Below are 25,063 nucleotides of genomic sequence, written 5' to 3'. Positions count from 1 at the left end.
TACCTCGGTTCAGTGCTTTACTTTTGGGGGACATCACCTTTGAGGATGTTTCGCCTTCTGAGTCTTTGTTGCCTCCCAGCCCAAGGCACATGGCAAGTCCCCGTCCTCTCCCGTTCCCTCCAAATGCATTTTTGTATGTGCCATCAGTCCTGTCATACGTGAAGCAGCCTGAAGGAGGTAACTGGGAGCCCATGCCCCATCTCCACTGCCGCTGGACACCACAAAGAGAACCTTTAAAACCACAACGTTCACTTCAATGGAACCCAATGGTACCGTGAGCTTAACCCCAATCACAGGGAGAACACAAGGAGACAAAACTCTTTAAAAGACCACTTCCGTGGACATTTTATTGGCAGCACCTTTGGAGGAAGAGCTCAGCCTTCAGGCACTGCACGTGGGAGATGCCCTTTTATTGAACAGCTGCTACTGGACAGGCCACATCTGATCCAGTGTTGTACAAGGGTCAGAAACACCTGGATCAAACCTCAAGACAAGTAGTAGAAGCCCAGAACATTATCTATAAGTAGGATTATGACAAGGGAAAAAAGCAGGCTCTTGGCCTCTGGGAAATGCGCAGAGAAGGGGAGGCAGGTTATTGTCGGTGAAACAGCATCCATCTGGCCAGTTTCGAGAGGGCATCCTTGAGCTCCTGGTTCCTCATGCTGTAGATGAGGGGATTCACTGCTGGAGGTACCACTGAGTACAGAACAGCCACCACCAGATCCAGGGATGGGGAGGAGATGGAGGGGGGCTTCAGGTAGGCAAAGATGGCAGTGCTAACAAACAGGGAGACCACGGCCAGGTGAGGGAGGCATGTGGAAAAGGCTCTGTGCCGTCCCTGCTCAGAGGGGATCCTCAGCATGGCCCTGAAGATCTGCACATAGGACAGCACAATGAAAACAAAACACCCAAAGAATAAACAGGCACTAACCACAAGAAGCCCGACTTCTCTGAGGTAGGTGTCTGAGCAGGCAAGCTTGAGGATGTGGGGGATTTCACAGAAGAACTGGTCCAGGGCGTTGCCTTGGCAGAGAAGTAGTGAAAATGTATTGGCAGTGTGCAGCACAGCATAGAGAAACCCAGTGCCCCAGGCAGCTGCTGCCATGTGGACACAAGCTGTGCTGCTCAGGAGGGTCCCGTAGTGCAGGGGTTTGCAGATGGCAACATAACGATCATAGGCCATGATGGTGAGAAGAAAATACTCAGCTGAAACAAAAAAGAAAAAGAAAGAGAGCTGGGCCACGCACCCTTGGTAGGAGATGTCCCTGTTGTCCCAGAGGGAATTGGCCATGGCTTTGGGGAGAGTGGTGGAGATGGAACCCAGGTCGATGAGGGAGAGGTTGAGGAGGAAGAAGTACATGGGGGTGTGGAGGCGGAGGTCACAGGCTATGGCGGTGATGATGAGGCCGTTGCCCAGCATGGCAGCCAGGTAGATGCCCAGGAAGAGCCAGAAGTGCAGGAGCTGCAGCTCCTGTGTGTCTGCAAATGCCAGGAGGAGGAACTCTGTGATGGAGCTGCTGTTGGATATTTTCTTCCCCTGGGCATGGGAGCCTGTCCAAGGATGAAAATGCATCAATAAGTTGGGACAGATTTATCTGAGCAAAATCTATTCAGTTTCTCATAGAATCCTCCAAGACTGCCTCTCGCCTTTCCAGGAAGATCTTTGGCAGGTCCCTTTCAGGAGCTCTGGTTGGTGCTGGCTGAGGGTGCCCTAGGGAGCCAGGGGTCTGCTGTGGGCTCTGGAGGAGTCAATCCTGCCCTACAGTTACAGGTAAATAGGAAAATGGGTCATCTCAGGTTAAATCCACTTTTGATATCAAAGAGATTTCAGCATTGTTGCTCCCAATTCACCTGAGGGTAGAACAGAGCTGAGGGGATTTTGTTTTGTTTCTTCTGTTCTAGTTGTCCTACCACACCTGAGGAGTGTTTTTAAGGCAGAAATCTTTGGCATTCCTGCTGCACTCCAAGTGAAACCTTGTGGGTCTTGACAGGCAAAGGGACTGTCCCTCAGTGCAGAGGGAGGACAGCCGGTCGGTCCATCAGCCCTGGTCTCAGCTGCCTTGTGCTGGCAGCTTTCTGAGCTGGAGGACTATCACACTCCGGTGTTCCCCCCAAAAGAAATACTCAGGATACTGCTGAGAACAGAGGAATCCAGTTTCCAAATTGTCGTGGTTTAACCCCAGTCAGCAACTAAGAACCACGCAGCCATTTCCCCCTCCCCCCTCCCAGTGGGGTGAGGAGGAGGAAAGGAAAAAAAAAAAAAGTAGAACTCGTGGGTTGAGATAAGAACAGTTTAATAACTAAAGTAAAATATAATAGTATCAATAGTGATAATGAAACATAATAATAATAGTAATGAAAAGAAATATAACAAAAAAAGGAGGGGGGGGAAGAAAAAAAACCAGTGATGCACAATGCAATTGCTCACCACCCGCTGATTGGTGCCAGAGCGCCAGAGCAGCAATCCGCGCCTCCCGGCCAACTCCCCCTGTTTATATACTGGGCATGACGTTCCATGGTATGGAATACCCCTTTGGCTAGTTCAGGTCAGCTGCCCCGGCCACGCTCGCTCCCAGCTTCTTGCACACCTGCTTGCTGGCAGAGCATGGGAGACTGAGAAGTCCTTGGCTTAAGATAAGTGCTACTTAGCAACAACTAAACCATCAGCGTGTTATCAACATTATTCTCACACTAAATCCAAAACACAGCACTGTACCAGCTACTAAAAAGAAAGTTAACTCTGTCCCAGCCGAAACCAGGGCACAAGTACGGATCTCCAAACCCCTGCTCCCATCTCATCGTACCTGAGGAGGATCTCATCTCTCCCTTCCCAGCCAGGGACACAGAGGGCTCATTCCAGCTGCCCGCAGACAGCCCTCCAGCAGCATTTCCTTGGCCTCAGCCCCGTCGTGTCTTCTCTGTTGGGCACTTGGAAAACACAAGGTTGTCATGGGTGAGTTGTGACCTTCGGGAAGGCAGCCTGCAGCCCAGCAGGACCCCCCAGGGAAGGACTCAAATGTCCTCAAGATGGGCTGCCCTGAAGGGAGGGGCAGGTCTTCTCCAGCCCCACACACTGTAGTGCCAGGAGTCCCAAAGGTTGGGAGGGGGTTTGGTTGCTTTTCCTCCATGGAAAAATGTGCATGGCAGGACCCATAGTGCTGGTGTCTCAGCTGAACCTGAATCCCCACCCCACTGTTTGTTGGTTGGGCTGCTGGGAAGGCAATCGATGGCCAAGTGCTTGTGATGCTGAGGGTAGGGAGCAAGGCAGTGAGGGAGAGGAGACCACGGAGTTGCTCTGGGGAAGATGCTTGCACTGCAGGGGATGGCAGGGAGGTGCCTGAATCCCCCCTCCCACCACATTTCTGAGATGTGCTCCCTCTCCCTCTCTGACAATGTCTCTGCTGCCTGGAGCTGTCTCTGCCGGGAACTTCTTCTCTGTGCCCAGGTCTCTGCCCTTTCAGTGCTCACAGAAAGACAGCCCCATCCCTTTCACTGTGTGCTCAGCTCTGCCCTGCAAACCCCTCCTGGCAGCGGGGAACTGCCCCGGGGGCATCTCTGTCTGTACAAGGGCTAAGGAGCAGCTCAGATAACTCCGAAAGAGAATGGGCATCTCTGTGCCTTCTCAAGAGTGCAAAAATAAATTCCCATCTCCCACTGCCCACCCAGCCAACCAAGAGGACTACTCTCAAAGCACAGACTCCTTCCCTTTCAGGTAATCCCCACTTTGACCATCCTCTGGAAAAGTTTCCTTGGAAATGCCCTGGGGGTGATCCCCAGGGGCGCAGGGACCCTCCACAGAAGGACAGCCCTGGGCACCCCTGGCTGCAGACCCAGCTTTCTACCCCTGCAGTCATCCCCAAGACAAGGAAACCATCATTCCCTGTCCTACTGACGTGCAGCAGGGAAGCCCTGCTCAAGAGCATGTCCTCCTCCTCTGCACTAGGGAAACAGTGAGAATCCTCCTGCCAGATCCTACAGGCTGTGGGATGAACCAGGTCTCGGAGATGCTGCCAGGAACACCAGGTTCAGTGCCCTGCAGCCAGAGACTTACCACAGAGAGGGCTGTGAAGATTTCTGCCCCAGTGAGAGCTCAGCCATCCTCCCACTCCACACTGCCTTTAACGTCTCCCTGCCTCGCTCCTCTCCCCTTGGTGCCTGCAGGCAGTGCCCTCAGCCCAGCTGCGCTTTGGGCAGAGCTGCCTCTCTGCTGTGCTGCCCGCTTGCCGTAAGCTCCCCCGTCCCAGGAGTACAACCCAGCTCAGCATTAGAGCACCAGCCCAAGGCATCTCTTTCTTGGCCCTCTTTGGACTCCCTTGAGATGTCCCTGCGGCTCCAGGGGAACCTGCTGTGAAACACGCTGAAGCAATCATTGATGTTCCCTCCCTCAGCTGGGGAGAGACACTGCTTTCCAACTGTGTCATTTCCTCTGTCAAAGACAGAGTTGGGCATGAGAATCGCCTTTCCTTGGCCCATCATCTGACAGAACAACCAGCCAGTGACAGGGAGGGATCTCCTTGACCCCTGCTGAGGCAAGGGATTCAGCTGAGTCATTCGAGGCATCCCATCCTGAGTTGGAAGTCCGGGGGACTTCCTAGAAGAGGGCTCACCTCCCTCTCGTGCACAGCACCAGCCCACAGGAGGTGAGATTCCTCTTGCCTCAGTTCACATGTGCGCAAAATAGGCACCTGCATGTGAGCTGCTTGTCTCAGCTCCCATGCTAAGTAGTGCTGATTGAGGGAGTTGTTCAGGTGGGAACACCTGGTGACATCTGAGGGGACACCAGAGTTTGTCCAAGTTATGGGCAGGTGACTGCAAGCTCTCAGGGAGCAATGCTGAGAGACGGGGCAGTGTCTGGGGGCATCGTCTTGGAGCCTGGTGGGGAATTCCTTTGGTACACCAAAATGACAGCAGATGTTTACATTTAGGACAACTAAAAACTTCCTTTTCCTTATGTCCACAGCAGCCTATAGAGGTAGTCAGCTGACCAAATGGAGCTAAGTCCCTCTCCTTCTCTTCTCCATCAGCTCTATTTCCTAGATCTCCATTGACTGTAATGGCAGTTGGCTCATGGACATCCCCCCATTGCTTCACCTAATTCAGGGCAGCTTCTCAATGGCCAAATACAGGCCTGTAGTGCTATGTGAGATGCCAGGGCTCTCCAGCACAACTGCATGTGGCTGGTAGAGGCAGCACAGAACCTACAGGAAAGGCATCCACATTCAGAGTGGTTGCGTGGCAGACACCTCAGGCAGCATTGCAGACAGATTTGATGCCTTTGCCCAAGCTCAGGTGGCATCTCAGAGAGATTCACTTTCTGGTGGCCACTGACTGAATCCCAGCACTGCAGTGAGGCACAGTCTGACCCATCTCCACCCAGTTGATGCAGGGCAGTTCATGAACAGGAAACACATCACACTGGGATCTCTGCTCATTTGCCTACTCTCAAACTCTGCCTGTTCTTCTTCAAGCCGTCCTTTATTCCTCCACTTGATGATACAACCAAGGAACCGTCCAAGGATTTTCACAGTGTTCCTGGATCACAGGATGTCCACACCCAAGGACATTTTCAGCAGCATCTGTCCTTCCTGGAGATGAGCTTCACCTCCACCACAGGGCTTCAGGAGCTTCAGCAACAGTAGAGACAGCAAAGGCTTCTCCTGCCAGGGCTACAGAGCCCAGCGCTGCTTTCCTGGCCTTGCGGGGAGCAGGGTTTCCTCTTTTGGTGCCTTCACATTGCCATCTGCCATCCCCTCCAGCGTGTCTCTGGTCTCAAACACAGCACTTGCACACACTGGGTCTTGGGCACCTGGTACCGGATTTGCCTGTGACAAGTCTGAGCTGGGCTGCAGTGCCACAGCTGAGGTGCTGCAGCCCAAACGTGCGTCAATGCCCCCAGCCTGGGGCACAGACAGGAGGAGCTGGAGTCCCATGGGCCATCACAGAGTTTTGATACTGATGGAAGAAATGGTGAGGTGTGGTGGGACAGCTCACGCTGCTAGTGGTGCTGCAACGGTGCATACGGGCTTTTCAGGAGAGATGGGCCAGGAGGATGAGGAGGGAGATGCCCTCTGTGTGCAGGAGCTGCTTGTATGTATGGAGCTGCTCCTTGGGCTGTGCAACAGGTTGGGTGAGGCCTTGTGGGTGAGGGTCAGAGGAGAGGTCTGTTAGTAGGACATCCTGGTGGGAGACAAAGCACCTGCAGTCAGGGGAAGGAAGTGGAGAAAGGCTTATTCAGGAAGCCATGGAAGTCTCCAGATCCATGACCCCAAGTCTTATTGGGGATTTCAATGGCCCTGACACCCACCGTTCAGGGGACTTTTAGTGGTAGTCCCATGGGCAGCAGCAGTCAAGGGCAGCAGAGCTCAGTACAGCTGATCTTTTAGGAAAGCATCTTCCAAGCACAAGAACTGTCCAGACCGATAAGCAGGAAAACAACCAGGCATTTCAGGAGAGCAGCTTGGCTAAAGAAGGAACTCATCAAGAAGCTCCATAGAAAAGAAAAGAAGCATTCAGGACGTGGATGCAGGGACTCAAGGAGGAATTTAGAAATCGGGATGATTTTAGCGAAGCCAAGGCCTCCCGAGTGTGGGCCCCTGCAAGAGGTTCAAGGGCATCCAGAGGAGCTGTTACTACTTCCAAAACAGTTAAAGAAAAAAACCAAGATACTGTGTGGTCACTGCTGAACTTAGTAAGAGCAAGTGTAGATAGATCTGAGATTATTCTCTATGTCTTCTTTGCCTTAGTCTTCCCCAGCAAGGTCTCCCAAACCTTTGCTCCTTGAGGCAGGACTCTGGAGGAAAACAACCAGCAGTGGGCGTGGATCAATTCCGGTGTCACTGGAACAAACTCAGTCCTTTCCAGTCCGTGGGGCTGGAGGGGCAGCATCCCAAGGAGCAGCAGACCAGTCACAGTGAGGCCACTCTCAATCATCATTGGAAGGTCATGGAGACTGGGGAACTTCCTGATGACTGGGAGCACCCAAACATTGCATACACCTTTCAAAAATGCCCAAAGGTTGAGCAGGCTGTGCCCCTGAATGTGTCCACTCGGATCCCCTTTCTGGGTGTCTGAAAGGCAGGTGACTGGATTTACCCACAGGAGATTGTGCCCGGCCAGCCTCTTTGCTTTTTCGGAAGAAAGGGCAGGATTGCTGGACGGGGGAGAGCAGTGGTGCTCTTCTACCTGGAGGTCAGCAAGGCTTTCAGCATCATCCCCTGCAATATTCAGTAGTAGGATATTATGGCCTGCAAGGAGGGATAAGCAGATGGGTAAAAACCAGCTGGACAGGTGAGCCTGGAGGTACATGGACAATACGTGGTCCTCTGCCTGGAGGCATCTAGCTAGTAGGGTCCTGCAGGGGTCTATTGGCAACCTGCCCTGCTTAATGTCTTTTTAATGACGTGGAGGAAATGCGAGAGCGATTTTTCATGACATTTGTAGAAGACATCACACTGAGGAGAGCAGACATAACACTGGAGGGCAGGGTTGCCACCACAAAGGACATAGGCAGGCCGGTGGCACGGACCAATAGGAACCTCATGGTATCGAATAAGGACAAATTCAAAGTCCTTCCCCTGAAGTAGACTAAAGCTCTGCAATGACATAGGGCAGGGACTGCCTAGGTGAGTCCTTGGGTTTCTTTAGGCAAAAGATGAGCCATCAACATGGAAGGCCAACAGCATGCTGGGCTGTACGAGCAGGAGCACAGCCAGGGGAAGTCATTCTCTCCCTCTGCTTACCACTTGTTTCACCACATCCAGACTACTTACCCAGGTTTTGGTGCCCCACAAGGCCAGAGAGACATTGGCAAACTGGAGCCAGTTCGGTAAAGGGCCACAAAGATGGTCAGGGCTGGAGCACTTGCCCTGTTAGGAGAGAGGGAAGGAGTTGGGCTTGTTCACCCTGGAGAATGGAGGGCTTTGAGGGCAAGGACCTAACAGCCTTGCACTGCCGACGGTGAGGTTTCCAAGAAGTCACTGTGGTGCAAGACAGGAGCACAGGAGGCAATGAGCTGACGCACGAGAGGGTCAGGCTCAATACAGGGAGAAACCTTTGCAACATGAGGACAGTCAGACACGGGAAGCTGTTTCCCAGAGAGTGTGCGCTGCCTCCATCCCTGGAAGTGTCTCAGACGCACATGGATAAAACCATGAGCAACCCGATGTGACCCTGCTTTGAGTTGGCTTGTCTACAGACATCTTCCAGCCTGGATGACACTTCCATTCCTTCCCCTTCATGTCCGGAACATTAAGGAAAGCACTCAGGTTCCCTCTGACTGTGGCAATAATTCCCATCAGGTACAAGGCTGCATCACAGGCACCCCAAAGAGCACCAATGACATCCTTGGCCTCCCCTTTCCTTTCCTGCTTCCCTTTTCCCCCCTCTCAAGTTCTTTACTGTTAGTATCCTCAGAGCTCCCAAAAAGTCCATCCGACCCTGGCTGGTTAGGAGGGAGTTAATTTTCTTCATCGCAGCCTAGTAAGGTACCAAGTTTTGGATTTGTGATTGAAAGAGTATTGATAACAAGCTGACGTTTTAGCTATTGCTCAACAGTGCTTACACAACAGGAAGGCCTTCTCTGTTTCTCATGCTGCCCCGCCAGCAAGTGTGCTGTGGCTGGGCAAGAAACTGGGAGGGGATACAGCTGGGACAGCTGACCCCAACTGACCAAAGGGATATTCCATACTGGATGATGTCATGCTCAGCAGTAAAAGCCTGGGGAAAGGAAGAGGAGCGGGGGGCATTTGTGGTTATGGCATTTGTCTTCTCAAGTCATTGTGATGAAGGCCTGAAAGCTTTAATGGAAATGGCTAAACAACCTCTGTCAATGGGAAGTAGTGACTGAATTCCTTTTTTGTTTTGTTTGCAAATGGAGCTTTGCTTCACTTGTGAAACTCTCTTTATTTCAACCCATGAGTTTTTCTCGCTTTTACCCTTCTGATTCTCTTCCCCATGCTGCTGTTGGGGGGAGCAAGCAAGTAACTGGGTGGGGGCTTAGTAGCTGGCTGGGGTCAGCCCACCACATCTGTTAATCCTTTCCCTGTTGGCCATGCTTTTCTTCTTTTGTATCCTCCTTATGTGTTGCTGAGATGGTTGCTGTGGTACTTTCTACTCTGAAACAGGCGGCCCTTTCGTCACCTGTAGCCTCCTGCAATTGCTCACATTGTTATCTTGTTAGAGTATCGGGCACCTGCACACATACTGTAACATCTTAGCTGCTGCCTTGCAGTGTTCCCAAGGAGAAGAGATTCAGCTGAAGCTGAGGGTCTCTACATCAGTCGCCCATGGGAGAATTCAATCCTTGGCACCCAAGAATGTTGCCTTTAGTAACTTCCTCTCCTCCCAAAACCTGAGCAAGCGATGGGAGGAAAGGAAGAAAGGAGAGGGGGTCATCACTGCTTTTTCAGTCCACCCAAAGCTGAATTTTGTCCTACTAGCAAAGGTTTAATTCAGGTTCATTTTGCTACCAAGCAGGGTTTTTGGAAAGTGTTCAGATACTGCGTGCTGCTCTTTGCAAGGAATACAGAGGGTCTAGAAAAGCATCATCAAACATAAATAGCTGTCTGGTAGACATCTGTGGAGAAGAGGTGAATTTCACTGATGCAAATTATTAATTGAGGAGTGCAACACCTCAAATGAATATAAGGGGACTGAGGCACCTAAATGCTGCTATGGATGTCTTAGATCGACATGCCACAGGATGAATAAGACCACCTAAATGAGGCTTCTGAATGGGTGGGTGATGCTGTCAATAAAGAAAACTAGACACTGTTGGAGAGCAATGAGGAAAGCCAATGTTCTGAATCAAGAGCTTGCTGGAAAGAGGCAAAAGGAAGGTTGGGTGTGGGTGAAAGCTACCCCATCCTCTTGAGGTAAGGTACGTGGTTCGGACATCTTCCTGAACAGCACCTCCTTCCCTGGCGGCTGACTCCCTGGACCTGCACCAGGCAGCAGCCAGGTTTCTCAGCAGGGCTTTCCATTTGCCCTTCCAGAAATGACCCTGGCTCTCCAGCCAACATTCATGGACCCCTAACTACCAGTTGAGAAAGCCCATGGTATTGAGAGGAAGACCTCCCTGAGGCACATCTCTCCTTGAGTTCCAAGGGCTTGTGCAAGGCTCCTATGTTTGGTGCCTCCCTTTCTATTGCAGAGCACCCTCTGGGCCCAGCTGTACAAGCACTGCAGTGACAGGGCTGTGCCTGGGCACTGAGCCCTGCCTGGAAAGATGAGGAACGGTTCTCAACGCTGAAAGAAGATACGAGCACATTTTCCGTCAGCTGAAATGCACTAACAGTTTTCATCCATAGGCAGTGTTTTCCCATGATGCCAACATGGACATTTCCAGCTCATGTGCTACGCTCAGGACAAGAAATACTGATCTCCCCTATTCCCTCCACAGCACTGCTCTGCCCACTATACTGTGTATTGGCTCTCACCACTCTCTCACATGTTTCCACATGTCCTGCTTGAACTGACCTCTCCTAAAGGCACCTTTTCAGCAGACTGCCTGGGTGTATGCATCTTCCAGTGTCCCTCCAGCTTTCCTCTTCCCATTGGTCTCTCCCCATTCAGATACCTCTCACCTACCCAGGCGCTGCCCTGAGCTTCAGGCAGTTTAAAGCTTGCCTTGCCTTTCAGCAGTCTGCCTGATGGTCTCTTCAGCCACCTCCCCAATTGTGTTTCTGCTTGTTCTCCTCTGTATTTCACTGAAAGTGTTCCACTAAGGTTACCGACAGTGGAAAGTGGACTTCAGTGGAGGAAATGTGGACTTCATCTATTATTTTTTACTGAGCTATTCCTTTCTTTTCTATTCTTTTTTATTATTATTATTTTTATTTTTTTCTTGGCAGGTGAGAAACATTCTTCTGTGATTGTGTGCAGCTGGTTCTTCAGAGAAAGCAGGTGGGAATTGGTGCAAATGAGCTGAATCATTCAGCTAGACTTTAGTGGGAAAAGCTTAGATTTGAGACATCATGATGCGAGTCCCAGGAGGCCACTGAGAGAAATGACTGGTGGAGGGGGGAGGAGAGGGAGCAGCAATGACAACGGGACACAGGACAAAGATGGCCCATACAGTGTCTGACAGAAATGCTCTTACCTTTCCTACATAGTCAGCCTTCATCAGGAGATGCTCTGGATTGGAGAAGGCTGATATCACTTGTTCTGTAAGCGGCAAATTAAAGAAAACTGGAAAAAGAAGGAATCCTGATTTATTGTTCCTTATTCTTTCAGTCTTCTCTGCTTGACTACTCTCCTGAAATTTCTCAGATTAGCCACACAGGAACTGAAGGATTAGGGAAAATTAGGCACAGAGACATGGCTTGTTAGGGTGTTTTGCATGTTAATGAGCCCTCTGGTGCCAAGTTCCTCAACTACAGATATAAGCCTCTAAAGAATTGGAAAGCCAAAGCAAACACCAAGTTTCTGAGGGTGCTGGGGCCCCACTGAGGGCCAACACTGACAAAGCCATGAAGGGAACGACCAGGCAAGGTGTCTGTCTTGGGGGCTGGTTAAGCAAAACTTGGAGGCACTGGTTGCAGTTGGCCAAGGCAATGTGCAGGTGGCTCTGATGCCATGTAAGCCCTTGGGGTTTGTTCCTCACCAGAATGGCCAAGCCCTGACCCCCAGGGCCTGGGAAAGGAGATCCTTTTCCTCACGTGTTCCTCAGGGGAATACCTAGGGCTAGTGTGAGCTGGTGTGTGTGGTAGGGGTGGGGTGTGTGTGTGGGGGGTGTTAGGTGCCAGGTGCTTTTGCTTTAATCATAAAGCTGTGGTTTTCTGGGCACGTGGCAATGCCTGTGAGTTCCCCCAAACCCATCCAGCTTCTTTCATAGCCAGGCTAACGATCCTCAGTCACCTAAGATGTCCCAGTCCCAAACCTGCATCCTCAGTTTGGCTCCATATCCCAGCACTGCACTGCATGTCCTCATTCTTCTGCTGCCCTAAACCCAAACCTCAGTCTATTCCACATTAGCATGACCAGCCCATGCTCTTACAGGTCCTTTTCTTGTCTTTAACACACCCCCCCGCTACACACACACTGCTCCCTCCCTGCACTCCCACGGGTCTCAGAAAACCTTCCTTCTTCCCCTGCAGCAATGGGCCATTGCTCTAGGAGGTTCATGTGTTTTCCAGACTCATGGATGTTTCCTGAAGTGTAGGTAAATGTGGAGAGTGAAGGAGGGGAAGAGAGGAAGGTCAGCTCATGGGGTGTGATGAGCACTGTCCAGCCACCCCTCAGACAACTGGCATTCTCCATCTCCAAGGCTGAGGCACGCACACATGCTGGAAACTTCTCTGTCATTCCTGCTTTGTGCAGGGGCTTTCAGCCACATTCCCAGGGCACACCTACTCCTCCTCCACCAACAAACATCAAGTGCTTTCCATTTCTGGGCTCAGACATGGTTGTAAGGATTTGCTAAAGGCCTCAACCCAACACCTTGCTTCTCGCTGAGTTCCCTCCACCCTCTCTCGCATCCCAACATATGACCAATCACTGCCTAATCACTAACTGCAAAGTTCAGAAGCTCTCAAGGCTTTCCATCTCATCCTCAGGGAATGGCCATGTTTCTCCATTCACCATTCATGTGTCCTACAAGCACCAGTTGAGGAAGCATGTCTTGGGGAGGGGAGGACCTCCCTGAGGCACCTCTGTGCTCTTTGAGGTCAAAGTGCTTGTGCAAGGCCTCAGGAGGAGTTCCTTTGGTGTTCACATTTATATTGCAGATGATTGGCCTGCAATGGGCAGGGAATGAGACAGAGCTGCTACCAGGAATGATGAGGGAGGGGAGATTCAGTGCACTGGCTGTGGCTGGGGTGGAGATAATTTTCTTCACGGCAGCTCGTATGGTGCTGTGTTTTGGAATTGGGTGCTGTGTTTTGGATTTGTGATGAAAACAGTGTTGATAACACAACGATGTTTTAGCTATGGCTGAACACTGCTTGCAGAGTGCCAAGGCCTTCTCTGTTTCTCACACTGCCCCGGAGGACAGGTTGCCCAGGAAGAAGTACATGGGAGAGTGCAGATGCTGGTCTGCCACCACCAGCACGATGATGAGGATGTTCCTAACCACAGCTACTGAGTAAATCATGAGTGTGAGGAGGAGAAGTGGTGTGTGGAGTTCAGGGACATTTCCCAGTCCCAGCAGCAGGAGCTCCCTTGGTGATGTCCAGCTGTCCAGTTGTCTTTCCCCCCTACAGCGTTTTTTGTGTTAAATTAAGGAAGAGTTGGGGTGGACTTTACTGCTTAAAAAAAGAAAGAAAGAAAAAAAACCCAGACCTTATTTTTCCTTTGTTCACAGTTTGGTTTTGCCCCTGCACACACCATAAGGAGAGACGCAGGTTCTTCCAGAGGGCAAATCTGCTCATCCCAAAGCCAATGCCTTCTAACTGCAGTGGTGATTTGCCCCATGGAGCTGCATCTTCCTCACTTTGGACTAAAGAGCACCCTGCATGTTTGCTCATATTGAGACATTGTGTGTTCCTGTGAACACAGGTTTTCCCAGTACAACCCGGAATAGCTCTGGAGGACATAGGTCCTTTGCTCTTTGACGAGGGAAAGATGTGTCAGGGAAGACAATGACCATGCTGTGAAACAAGCCTTTTCTGTGAAAAAGTTAAGGCAGCTATGCCTTCTCCAAGAGGGAGAAGCTTGGGAAATTACAAGGTGAGTGGTGTCAGCTCTTGGAAGCAGTTGCTTTAGGAGAGGATTCCCCACCCTGCCCCACCCCAGCCCTAAACAAGCCCTAAACAGTTTCTTCCATTGACAACAAGCAGGTGAAGAGTTCTTGCCTTCGATGAACATGGGATTGTGCAGTGGGACAAGCGCAGAGGATGCCTGAACCTACCTTGTGTGTCAGACTGCAGAGATCAAAAAAAGAACCAACCACAAACCAGGAGGAAGGAAAAAAGGGGATGTCTGGGGAGCTGTGGGTCAAGCAGGCAGCGTGAAGGAGAGTATGTGCAGGGAAGAACGGAAAGGGACTTCACATCTTTCCCTCCTCAGCAGCAGTTCCTGAGAACCTCGACTCTGCCTCCCTGCACATCCCAGCCCAGCAGCAGGACCTCAGCACAGCCAGCTGTGCTCCTGGGACTCCCTGCTCAGCACTGCCAGGCACCGGGAGGGGGTCCCCAGGGTGCCTGCTGGTGAGGTGGTACAGGAGAAGGGTCGGGGCCTCAGGCCATGCCCAGGACCTGCCTGAGGGCATGGCTGGGAGAGTCCGTGCCCACTGAAATACTTGTTTCCCCTAAACACTCTTACACTCACCTCCCAGGCTGGGATGAGTTGCTTTGCGGTTTGATAATGACGGGGGGAACAGGAAAGGTTTCCAGAATCACTACACCATGATGGAAGTTCCCAACTCTCCCCACTGCATAACTGTTAGAAAAAAGGAGGGGTGGAGGAAAAAAAACTTGCATGATTTTGAGGAGAGAACAGAAAGGAAGAGGGAAGTGATACAGTCCTGAGGGCAGAGAAGCGAAGCGCTGAGGCAATCCACCCTCACAACTGAGGTCTTACAAACTTTCACTGCACAAACACTCAGAAGCAAAATAAACACCACCCGGCCTCAGGACATCCAGCACCCACACGCAATGCTCAGCAGGAAGGGGTGACCTCTGCGCTGATGGTGCTTGGGAACAAAGACCATGGTTGGGCTCTCACCCTCTGCTGCTTCCCTCCCATGTCCTTCCCTTCCTTGATCTCTCTGCCCACCCTGAGCCAGGTTTCATGCTCTCCTCTGCCCTTGCCCTCTTCTCCCAGCAGTTCCTGTGGGGAGTCTTGAGCAGCACCCAAATGCTCCCTGCTCTGCACAGTGCCCTGGGGTTTATAGCACCAAGGATTCCTTTAAGGACCCAGGCACAGCTCGGCTCTCCCCAGAGGCTGCAGACAGGGAGCATTGCTTCATTGGCTCTCAAAGGAGGCTGAAACTTCTGAACTGCTGGCACGTTTGTAAATGCCTCTGGCCAGGCCTGCCTTTCCCCATAACTCTGAGTCCTTCGAACTCCGGCTCAGACTTCTCTAGAAAGGAGCTGGAGGCAGAACAATCATTAGGGCTCAGCCAAACTCATGACACAACCCCAGAAGGGTTCCCAAGAAGAAGACCCCGGACACCTCCCTGCAGCAAACATTAAAAAAGCCCTCACACTGCTGTACTAGTTTTTCAAACACAGTTTTAAAGTAGCAAAAATGGCTAAATACTTAAATGCTGAGAGCCGAGTTAGAAAGAGAGAAGAAAAATAAGTGAAGCTGTATTGTCCATATTCCCAAAGTCTCTGTCAGTAAAGAGAAAGTGCCACAGCCTGTGGGATGCTTTCATTAGTGGGCCCTATGGGAAGCCGGGTTTCTTGGGCCTCTTGGCTCAAGCCTGCTGCATTCACCTTTCAAGCAAGGGAAAATGTTCCAGTTCAGGAATGCGCCTCTTGCCCATCCTGCCGGGAGATCCAGGACAGTTGTGTCACGCAATAGCCAGTGTCAGAAGGAAGATGGAGGTAGTGTGAACTGAAATGGTTTGGGCTCGAATGGCAGCTCAGATCATGAGCTGGCAGGACAAGAGTGGCTGCAGTTAGACATAAATTGCTTGACATGACTGTGAGTTCAGATGGAGTTGGCAGAGTTTCTCACACAGCTCACTGAGGAGGCAGGGTATCAGGGAGAGGGGAGAAGGCTTCATTTTCCCAAATCCCAGGACAGTACCCAAAACATCCTTCCTTGGCCTCTGGTATCCCATGTCTTGAGAAGCAAACACGGTGGAGCTTCTTTCAATAACCCTTCAGGTGTTGGTGAGATTTCCCTGAGAGTATCAGTATCTACAAAGGCCAGAGATCAGTATCTCTGGGCAATGCCAATTAAATCAGTGTTTCCAATGTAAGCCATTATACCCCGTCCTCAAGGACACCTCTAAAACGGTTCAGAGGAAGGGTGGTCTTGCAAAGGTCACCCTTTGTGTCCCCAGGGGGCATGGACACTGCTGGTTTTGCTCTCCGGAGTGGCAGAGGCTGGTCCCCCTTCTCAGGACAGACTCCTTGCCAGGAAGCCACTTGCCTGGTTCTTGCTGGCACTTCACTCAGCATCTGTTTTGAAATGTTTGGTGCTTTTCTGGGACTCCTTTTTCTGCTCTGAAGATCACAAAAGATGGAAAGGGGCTCAGCAGCAGTGATCCCTTTCTGGCTGGGTCTGCTCCCCATGCCAACCAGCATGGCCAGTGCAGGCTCACCCCGTGGCCAAAGGGCACCACAGCCCCTTGCTCTGCAGAGTGCACTGCCAGCTTGGGGCCCTGCAGGGAGCATGGAGAGGGAAGCAGGAGCAGCCGGCCAGGCCAGCACAGACACCCTTACGTGGGGAAAGGCTCTCTGGGAAGGAGGGATGTCCCTGGAGAAGAGCAAGGGAGCATTTGTGTGCCTGCAGGGAGGAATCCATGAGAAAGAGAAACCTCTTTCTGTAGGCATCCGCTCAGGGCAGGCTGCTCTGTTTCTGGAGCAGGACTCTTGTGCTGGCCTGGGGAGAGGAGCTGGCGCCGAGGGGGCACGATCAGTCTGTGGTGAGGATCTCCTGGACCCAAGACCAGGATTCCTACAGTTTCACTGTCTTCCATTTCCTCATGCCATGGTGAGCTTCCAGCCCTGGGGCTGATGGGGAGGCTGAGAGCCCTCCGTGCCCCCAGGAGCGGGGTTAATGCCCAGAGCTCTGCAGCACCCTGCAGCAGGTACTGCTGTGGGGCCAGCCCAGGTTGGGCTGCTCTGCAGGGCTGGGCTGGGGAGTGGGCAGGGCATCTGAGGAGAGCCAGGGAGGGGCTGGGCTGAGCTGGAAAGTGCCTGGGAGAGGACAACACCAAGGTTAGCTGAGCTGTGTGACCATGCAGGGTGAGGACACGCTCCAGTGGGTGTGTGGTGCAGAGCCAAATCTCCTGGAAGGGAGCCGAGACACGCAGGTGCAGGAGGGAGGAGGCTGGTCTGTGCCCTTGGTGGCATGGACAGACTGAGAAGGTGCCCAGGGCAGTTGTCACCTCCCGTCCTCTCCCATCGGCCTTTTCTAGCACTGGTCACTCATGCCAGTTTATGGGTGAGGTTTGCTCTGTGGCCATCTCCTTCCTCCTGCTGCTCTCGATGCCTGTGTGAGGGGAACAGCCAGCCCTGCCCAGCCTTTCTTCTTGCCCAGACCTTGGCAGAACTGAGAACAGGGCTGTCTGCGAACCGCTGCGTGGGACACGGCTGGGGCTGAGCAGGGCCCAGGCACTGCGGGAGGCCATCCAGACAGGAGGGCTGACAGGGACAGAGCCCTGAGGGCTGTCAGGGTGCTGTGCCATGGGGATGTCTCCCCACCCCTGAACACACCTGTCCCATGCGGTTCCAGCACGGTGGGGCCTTTGGACCATGTGTGGGGCAGTGGGGCTGGGCCAGCGCAGGGACAGGGCGCCTGTGTTTGAATCCTCCTGTGGTTTATGGGACCATCTAAAACAAGACAGGTGAACATCTCCACTCGCTTGACTATAAGGCAAGCCTAGGAGGCACTGCCTCAGACAGCTCTACATTCCCCCTGAAGCTCATCGCATCCAGCTTTAACCACCTCAAAGGCCATGGTCTGGACCCTGAAGCTCCTACTTGTAGGTTTTTGGCATCAGGGCAGCTGAATGTCACCTGTGACTCTTAAATACATGCCTGGTGGTTGTGGACAGCAAGGAGTTTCTCCTTGTGGTGCATTCCCATGTCCCATGGACTCTTCACTGGGAATTTGTCTCCTCTTGTTTTAGATAACCACTGTTTGGGTAGCTGTCCACTCTTGCTCTGACAAGGAGTCTTGACCCATCTCCAGAGTAGCTTCTCCTCGCAGCACTTTTAAATCCCTTGGTTCCTTCCTTGTCTTGGCCTCCAGGAACGTGATCAACCCCCACACAGCCTGGCTCTTAGCTCCCTCCTGGGCTCTCCTTTCCAGGTGAATCCCCTTCCAAGCTGAAGTCCCAAATGTGGATTGGAGGCTGTACATTACTACACGCACCATGAATTCCTTTGCAGTATGCTGTGAAAAACCTCCTGGCTGGTAACAATACATCTCAAGCTCCTTCTGGGAAGGTTGAGGTGCCAAAGCAAGCCTGCAGATGATCCCCGTGGTGTCTTCAGGCCACAGGGGCAGCTCACAGGACTCAAAGGAGGCCTCCTCCCTCCAGACACCCCAGCTGAGACAACTTCTTTCTCTCTGCTGGCTAGAAAGGGAACTCGAGACAACTTGATTTGACATAGACATCTGCACTGAGGTGTCTGATGTTGGGGGAGACCAGTCTACTGCCTTTCTTCACCTAAAATGGCGTCACTCTGCATTCAGCTTGGAGAGAAGGAAGAGGGAGTGTGCATGGGTGCTCTGCAGACCCCTTTAAGTAGGCACTGGAACACAGATGTGTTGATACGTGTGCAGATTTGGCCATCCAGGAACAGGGTGTTTCCCTGAAGTTGGTCTTTCCCTGAAGCTGGTACCCTGCTTACCAGTACCTGGTGAGAGCGCTCAATACCTTAGTAGGAGACTCGCTCTGTGCAGAGTGAGGCGTGACATGAACACGCCTAGTCAGGGAGGAGTTTTAAGGGCACTAGGCTCTCTGCAAGACATACAAAAACATTTTTTTTATACTGCAGGCCTCAGTATAATAGAAATGTTTAGAAAATATCAATAAAAATGATACAATGAAGAAATTAGGAAAGATCTAAAGCAAAGAAAATATTTTAATCCACTTTTTGTTGTTGCTAAAATTTGTGGTGGTGTTTTACTCCTAGTTTAGCTTTGTTTTGTTTTGCTATAGTAGTCTTTGAGGGGTTTCTTGACTATTTTTTAATTACTATTTTAACGAGGATAGTGATCTTCAGAACTCGGGTGGGTGCAGCCCCACAAACACAGATGTCTTCAGTCACAGGGACACAGATGCCTTGTGTCAGTGCAGGTGCCCTGGGACCCTCTGCCTGGCCTCTACCAGCAGCTCCCAGGGGCCTCTGGTCTCCTGCAGGACCTGTGTGACAGTGGTCTGTCCCAGGCAAACACCTCAGCTACACCGGGGCCTCTACAAGTGTCCCTCGATGTCCATGGTCAGACAGCTGAGCTCTGCCTGGAAGTGCTTGCACCTTTTCAAAACAGACGAGCACCTTTTCACCAGCCGAGAGGACGGAATATTTTTTATAAAATGACAATGCTTTCCCACCACGCAAGAATGGGAATTTCCAGGAACTATATGAATTGCAGGAGAAGAAATCTTGACCTTCCCCTGTACGTGGATTGCCAGCGCTTTGTCCATGATCCTGTGTACTTAACCTCCTGAATCTTTCCACCTGTCCTGACAACATGACTAGGTGTAAAGGCATCTTCTCAGCAGGCTGTCTAGACCTATGCCCTTCCCATTGCTCTCCACTTTCCCCCTCCCCTTACTCCTTGCTCAGTCAGATCCCTCTCAACTACACAGGTGCTGCTTTGAGCTTCAAGGAGTTAGAAGCCTGCCCTTGTCTTTCAGCAGTCTAATTCTCTCTTCAGCCTACTCCTTCATTCTGTTTATAGCTATCATTTCCCATCTGTCTCTCTAAACCATTTCTAGGGAGGTTATCCCTTTTGGATGATGACCCTCACTGGAGGAGGTTCACCATGTTGAAGAAAGCTCCATCCCTCAGCCTCCCCACACAGGGCACGTGCTTTAGCCCCGAACCTCAAAACCAGGGAATTCCACCTGAACTCAAGAAAACAGGTTTCTACATTGAGGGTGCATGACCCTGGCACAGGCTGCCCTGAGAGTCTGTGGAGTCCATTCATGGAGATATTCAAAACCGACCCGGACATGGTCGTGGGCAACCTGCTCTGGCTGACTCCCCTTAGAGAGGGGGATTGAACTAGGTGATCTCCTAATATTCCTTTCAATCTACATGATTCTGTGAGGACACGAAAGTCCAGCAAAAGGCTTTATGTCTAGGGTAGATGCTTGTGAGGTCACTTCTGCCTGAGGACCCAATAGGCCAGCAGCAGGGCAATGTCTGGCATGTTGATAGTGAGGTCACCGCTGCTATAATCCTAGATACCTGAAGCATTGGCGTATGCTTTGGGTGCTCATTTTGAGGTCACACCTGTGTCTGCAGGTGGCAGGCCAACCCCAGGCTCAAGGCTAGGTTCAGTGCCTATGAGGTCATTTCTTCAGGAGTACCTGGCAGGCCAGCAGCAGGCACATGGTTTGGCTGTTAATTATGAGGCCAGTGCTGCCAGAATCTCTGATAGGCCAGAAGCAGGCAGATCACTTGGATGTTGATTTGGAGGTCACCACTGTCTGAGTGCCTGACAGGCCAGCACCAGTCTCATGGGTGAGCTAGGTGCTTGTGAGGTCACTTCTGCCTGAGTCTTTGATAGGCCAGCAGCAGGCATATGGCCTGAATGCCAATTAGGAGGGTGCTACTGCCTGAGCACCTGAGAGACCATGAGCAAGCTCCTAGGTGTTTGAAGTCATGTGTTTCAGAGTACCTCTTAGGCCAGCAGAGGGTTGATGACTAGGCTTGGTACTTGTGAGGTCACTTCTGCCTGAGTATGTAACATGCCAGCAGCTAGCAGTTGCTTCTGAGGTCACTGCTGCTTGGTCACTTGATTGGCCAGCAGCAGGCTCATGACTGGGATCTGTGTTTGTGAAGTCGTTTCTTTCTGAATACCTTTTTAGGCCAGGATCAGGCTTGTGGCTGTGTTAGGTGCCTGTAAGCTCTCTTCTTCCTGGAAACTCTCCTGGACTCTCCCATAGGTGGTGGGATGCCTGTACTAGTGGTCCCAAAGCTTCCTCCAGCTTTTGCCTTCTCAGCAGTGAAATATCTCAGCTTTTCTTTTCCCTGGGTTGGGATTTCTGGGCTCAGTGGAGAGATGTCCAGCAGAGCCAAGATGCCTGCGCCCCTAACCCAAGTCCTGGGTGGGGGTGGGGATGGGGGGTTGTTGCACCCACCATCATGTGCCTGGTGGGCTTGTAACCCCCATCCTGTGGAAGCCATTGTATTGTCTGCAGCAGCAGGAGCCATTTCCCATTGCCACTCATCTGGTTCTGTAGAGCGCAACCCCTGGACGAGATCTCCACTGAGACACAAGGGCCTCCTTTCTCTTTAGTCCCCACCCATGGACCCACGACCTGGACCTCAGATAAACACCCAAGGGTGCATAAGTGTGGGAACAGTGTGACCACTGCATGGGCAAAGACGTTTCAAGGATGCACCCAAAGCCTGGCCCACTGGAGAATAGACTTTGGGTTGTTTAAGGCTCTGCTTGGAAGGATCCCATGGGAGAAGCAGTGGAAGTCATGGGGCCAGGAGAGCTGATAGACCAGCTGCTCAACGCATGGGAGGAAGTTCAAGGAAGATAGAGACATGGATTTTCTACCCTGGATGAAGACATTGTCCAAGTATGCGGAGATGACGTTAGGAAAGCCAAAGCATAGCTAGAGTTCAAAATTGTTAAAGGGGGAAGTGATGGACAAAGAAAAAGGCTCTTGCAAGTACTTTGGAGGCAAAAAAATAAAGGTGAAGGAAAATGTGGACCCACTGGTCAATGGAGGAACATCAGGTAGAGAGTACTGAAGCAAACTGGGCTCACATGTGTCTCTCAGAGCAGAGGGGACACACTCAGGGTTGCTGGGGGAGCTGGGCGATGTCAATGTGGGATTGCTCTCAAACAGCTTGGAAAGATCATGATGATGGGGGAGGTTTCTGATGACTGGGAAAAATCAAATGCCACATCCATCTTCAAGCAAGGCAGAAATCAGATGCCAGGCTGACCCAGGCAAGTGTATCAACCAGCAGCATGTTGACATGGAGCTGCTCCCTGTCATTACCCCTCCTCTTTCTTTTTCCCATGCTGGCTCCTCTCTGATTCACCTGGATCCCTCCAGTTCCCTGCCTTTGGCCCTTCCCCTAAACAACCAAGCAAAACTTTTGCACGCTCCTACAGTCCTCTTTAAACACCTTTGTTTTCTCCCTTTGTGACCAGGTTACAGTCTTACTTGAGCCTCTCCTAGGTTGCACAGGGGAGGATCCTTCAATGCCCATCCACCAGCGACCCAAGAGCTCTGGTCTCTGTTATCTGCTGCTTGAGCCTTTGGAGGCTGGGTTGCTCTTGAGGGGGATCTCAACCTGCTGCAGAATGGGGCTTTCAGGAACATCCTGATATCCAGCCAAGGCAGGGGTAGAGTCCTGTGCATTGGGCTGGAGTGATGCCAGAAGCCCCATGCAAAGGGTCAACTAGGGGCTGAGTGGTCAGAGGACAGCTTTGCAGAAGAGGCCCTAGGGCTCTTGGTGAAGAAGCTGAAGAGGAGCCAGCTGTGTGCCCTGGTGGCAAAGGCTCCCATCCCACAGGTGACTGAAGGAGTCCAGATCTGTGGAGACCCAAACTTCAAACCCATTCCTGTGTCTGGGCTCTGGAGGAAGGCTGCTTAAAGGCTTTCCAGTGGTGAAAGGTGGCTGAGGAGGAAAGCCTGATCCTCCAAGTGTGAAGAAGCTAGGATGGGGCTGTCTCCCTTTCCCTACCAGAAGGAGAAGGGCAAGGAACAGAGCTGCAGCTGGAGCCAGAGGAACACAGCTGGGGCAGGGGCTTGGTGACCCCTCAGGAGACAGGGGAGGGAAGGCTGGATCCCCGCACTTGTCCACGAAAGGTACTCAAATGTCATCCTAGCTTTGTTCTTCTACTTTCTCAGTAAAGAAAAACGTTGCTATTTCAACAATTCATTCACGTAACATCACCAACCAGTTTATTATGAAGAGAAAAGCAAACCCATGACCTGTTTCACAATTTTCCTATATGTTTCCTCCTGAGAACCTTCCTTTTCATCCCCATGCTAACTGGCAAGTAGACAGTGGCACACACTTTGGAGATGCACCCAGTATGCAGCACTTGCCCTTGTGAAAGACCTGCAAGTGGATTTTCCCTAGTGTCACTCACCTACCAGGAGCTCTGGGCGCAAGCCAGGGCTTTCCTGAGCACCTTCCTAAGGGCCTCTTTGACCTCCCTGTTCCTCAGGCTGTAGATGAGAGGAGTGACTAGGGGTGTGAGGATGGTATAGAAAAGGGACAACACTTTGTTGAGCTGCCTCAGAGGGGCTGTTCTCGGCAGCAGATAGACAATGATTAGGGTGCCGTAGAAAATGGTGACAATGGTGAGGTGAGAGGAGCAGGTGGAGAAGGCCTTCTGTCTGCCCACGCGAGACGAGATCCTCAGGATGGCAGCTATGATGTGCACATAGGAGGCCAGCGTGAACAGGAACGGGAAGACCAAATCAAGGAAAGAGATTATTAATGCAATTGGTGCGAACATTGTGATGTCAGTGGAGGCGAGCTCCAGCAATGGGGTAAAATCACAGAAGAAGTGGTCAATTGCCTTGGGGCCACAGAATCTCTGGTGAGATATGAAAGAGGTAGTTACTACAGAAATCAGCAGTCCCCCTAGCCAAGATGCAGCCACTAGCTTGAGACAGACCTTCCAGGTCATGAGGCTTGCATAGAGCAGGGGCTGGCATATGGCCAGATACCGATCATAGGACATCATGGCCAGCAAGTAACACTCAGTAGTTGCAAAACAGCCAAAGGAGTAGAACTGAGCCATGCAGCTGTGAGCAGAGATGGTCCTGTCCCCATTCAGCAAGCTGGCCAGCAGCCGGGGCAGGGTGGTGGAGCTGTAGCAGGTCTCCAAGGAGGACAGATTGCCCAGGAAGAAGTACATGGGGGTGTGCAGGTGCCGGTCTACCACCACAAGCACAGTGATGAGGATGTTGCCAACCACAGTCACTGAGTAGATAAGGAACAGGAGGAAGAAGAGCGGTGTCTGGAGTAAGGCAACGTTCCCCATTCCCAGCAGGAGGAACTCCATTGGTGATGTCAAATTGTCCCACTCCCCTTTCTCCATGCTGTGCTGTTGCCTTGCTTCTTCACCCTCTTCAGGAAAGGAGCTCCAAGAAAGAACCCGTGTTGCTTTCCCTATTTTAAACAGGAAAGGATCATAGACAGGATCAAAGGATAACTCAGGCTGAAAGGCACCTCACAGGAGCTGTGAAGGCTTTTTTTGCCAGAGAGAAGAACTACATCCTGCTGAGCTCTTCAAATTCCTTTCACTGCACCCCTGCCTTGTGAAAACAAAGAAATAGTTCTTTCCAAATGGCAAATCCCCTCAACCCAGGAGAGTCCCTTCTGACCACAAAGGTGAGCTGCCCCATGGAGCTCTCACTCTAGCATTAGAAGAGAAGGTGCATTTGCATATATTTATACCTTCGACTTGCCTCCTCCCAGATTTTTTTTTTCTCTGTAGGTCACAGCCTGCTTTTCAGGCACTGAGATCTTTCTGTTCTAGGGAGGTAAGGGGAAAATGTGTCAAACAAAAAAAGCCTCACTCTCTGAAACCATCTCTTTGCTTTCATAGAAGTTCTCCATGCCAAACAACATTTCTCTTTCCCGGAGAAGGATGGATACCACTCAAGATGAGTAGTGTCAGCTCTTGGAGACCCAAGCCCTCTCCAGAAATGCCAATTTCTCCCACAGACAAGTGGAGAAACAAGGGAAAAATACAGTGAGGGTCTGGCTGAGAGAGGCAAGGAGAGCTGCAGCCAAGCACTCAGGACAGCGTTCCCCTTACCCAGCTGTGCACGTTGTCTCCCAGACACCAACATTGCCGGGTGGTTGCTCTCAGCCCCTGTGCTCTGCAGAGGGAACTGGGCACGTGGCTGGAGAGCTGCACCACGGCTCTGCTGGAGCTCTGGCTGCAGAGGAGGTGGTTCATGCCTTGGACCCCACAGCCCTGAGGGCAGAGGCTCTGCTGGGTGGGAGAGGAGGCAAGGGGGCTTGCTCAGAGGAAGGGGTCTGCATTGGAGGGGATCATACATAGCTTTATCAAGTCTCCCTCCCACAAAATTTTGGGTTTTAATTTCTTCTCCTTCCCTGATTATATCTCTGCTGCCTGGATATATTCTTCCTGGGAGGTGTTTCCCTGTGCCATGTCTTTTCCCTGTGAGTGCTCACAGACCTCATCCCAACCTCTGTGCACTCACCATGGCCCTCCAGAAACCTGCCTGTTCACAGGGCACTCCCTGGGCACGTGT

The 25,063-nt window shown here is 51.7% G+C and overlaps 2 protein-coding genes across 2 annotated transcripts; both read right to left on the bottom strand.

Annotated features, from left to right (window-relative positions):
- Window positions 1-592: 592 nt before the first annotated feature.
- On the bottom strand, window positions 593-1,573 carry LOC127028295 (olfactory receptor 14A16-like). The gene has a single exon (XM_050914016.1). The coding sequence runs from the start codon at window positions 1,571-1,573 to the stop codon at window positions 593-595; it is 981 nt and encodes a 326-aa protein (XP_050769973.1).
- A 21,344-nt stretch (window positions 1,574-22,917) lies between these two features.
- LOC127028293 (olfactory receptor 10A7-like) lies at window positions 22,918-23,877 on the bottom strand. Its single transcript, XM_050914015.1, has one exon. The coding sequence runs from the start codon at window positions 23,875-23,877 to the stop codon at window positions 22,918-22,920; it is 960 nt and encodes a 319-aa protein (XP_050769972.1).
- Window positions 23,878-25,063: the final 1,186 nt, after the last annotated feature.

The sequence above is a fragment of the Gymnogyps californianus genome, unplaced genomic scaffold, assembly GCF_018139145.2.
Source record: "Gymnogyps californianus isolate 813 unplaced genomic scaffold, ASM1813914v2 HiC_scaffold_31, whole genome shotgun sequence".
NCBI lineage: Eukaryota > Metazoa > Chordata > Aves > Accipitriformes > Cathartidae > Gymnogyps > Gymnogyps californianus.
The sequence above is the reverse complement of the archived record's forward strand: the minus strand, read 5'-3'. Positions and strand labels throughout refer to the sequence as shown.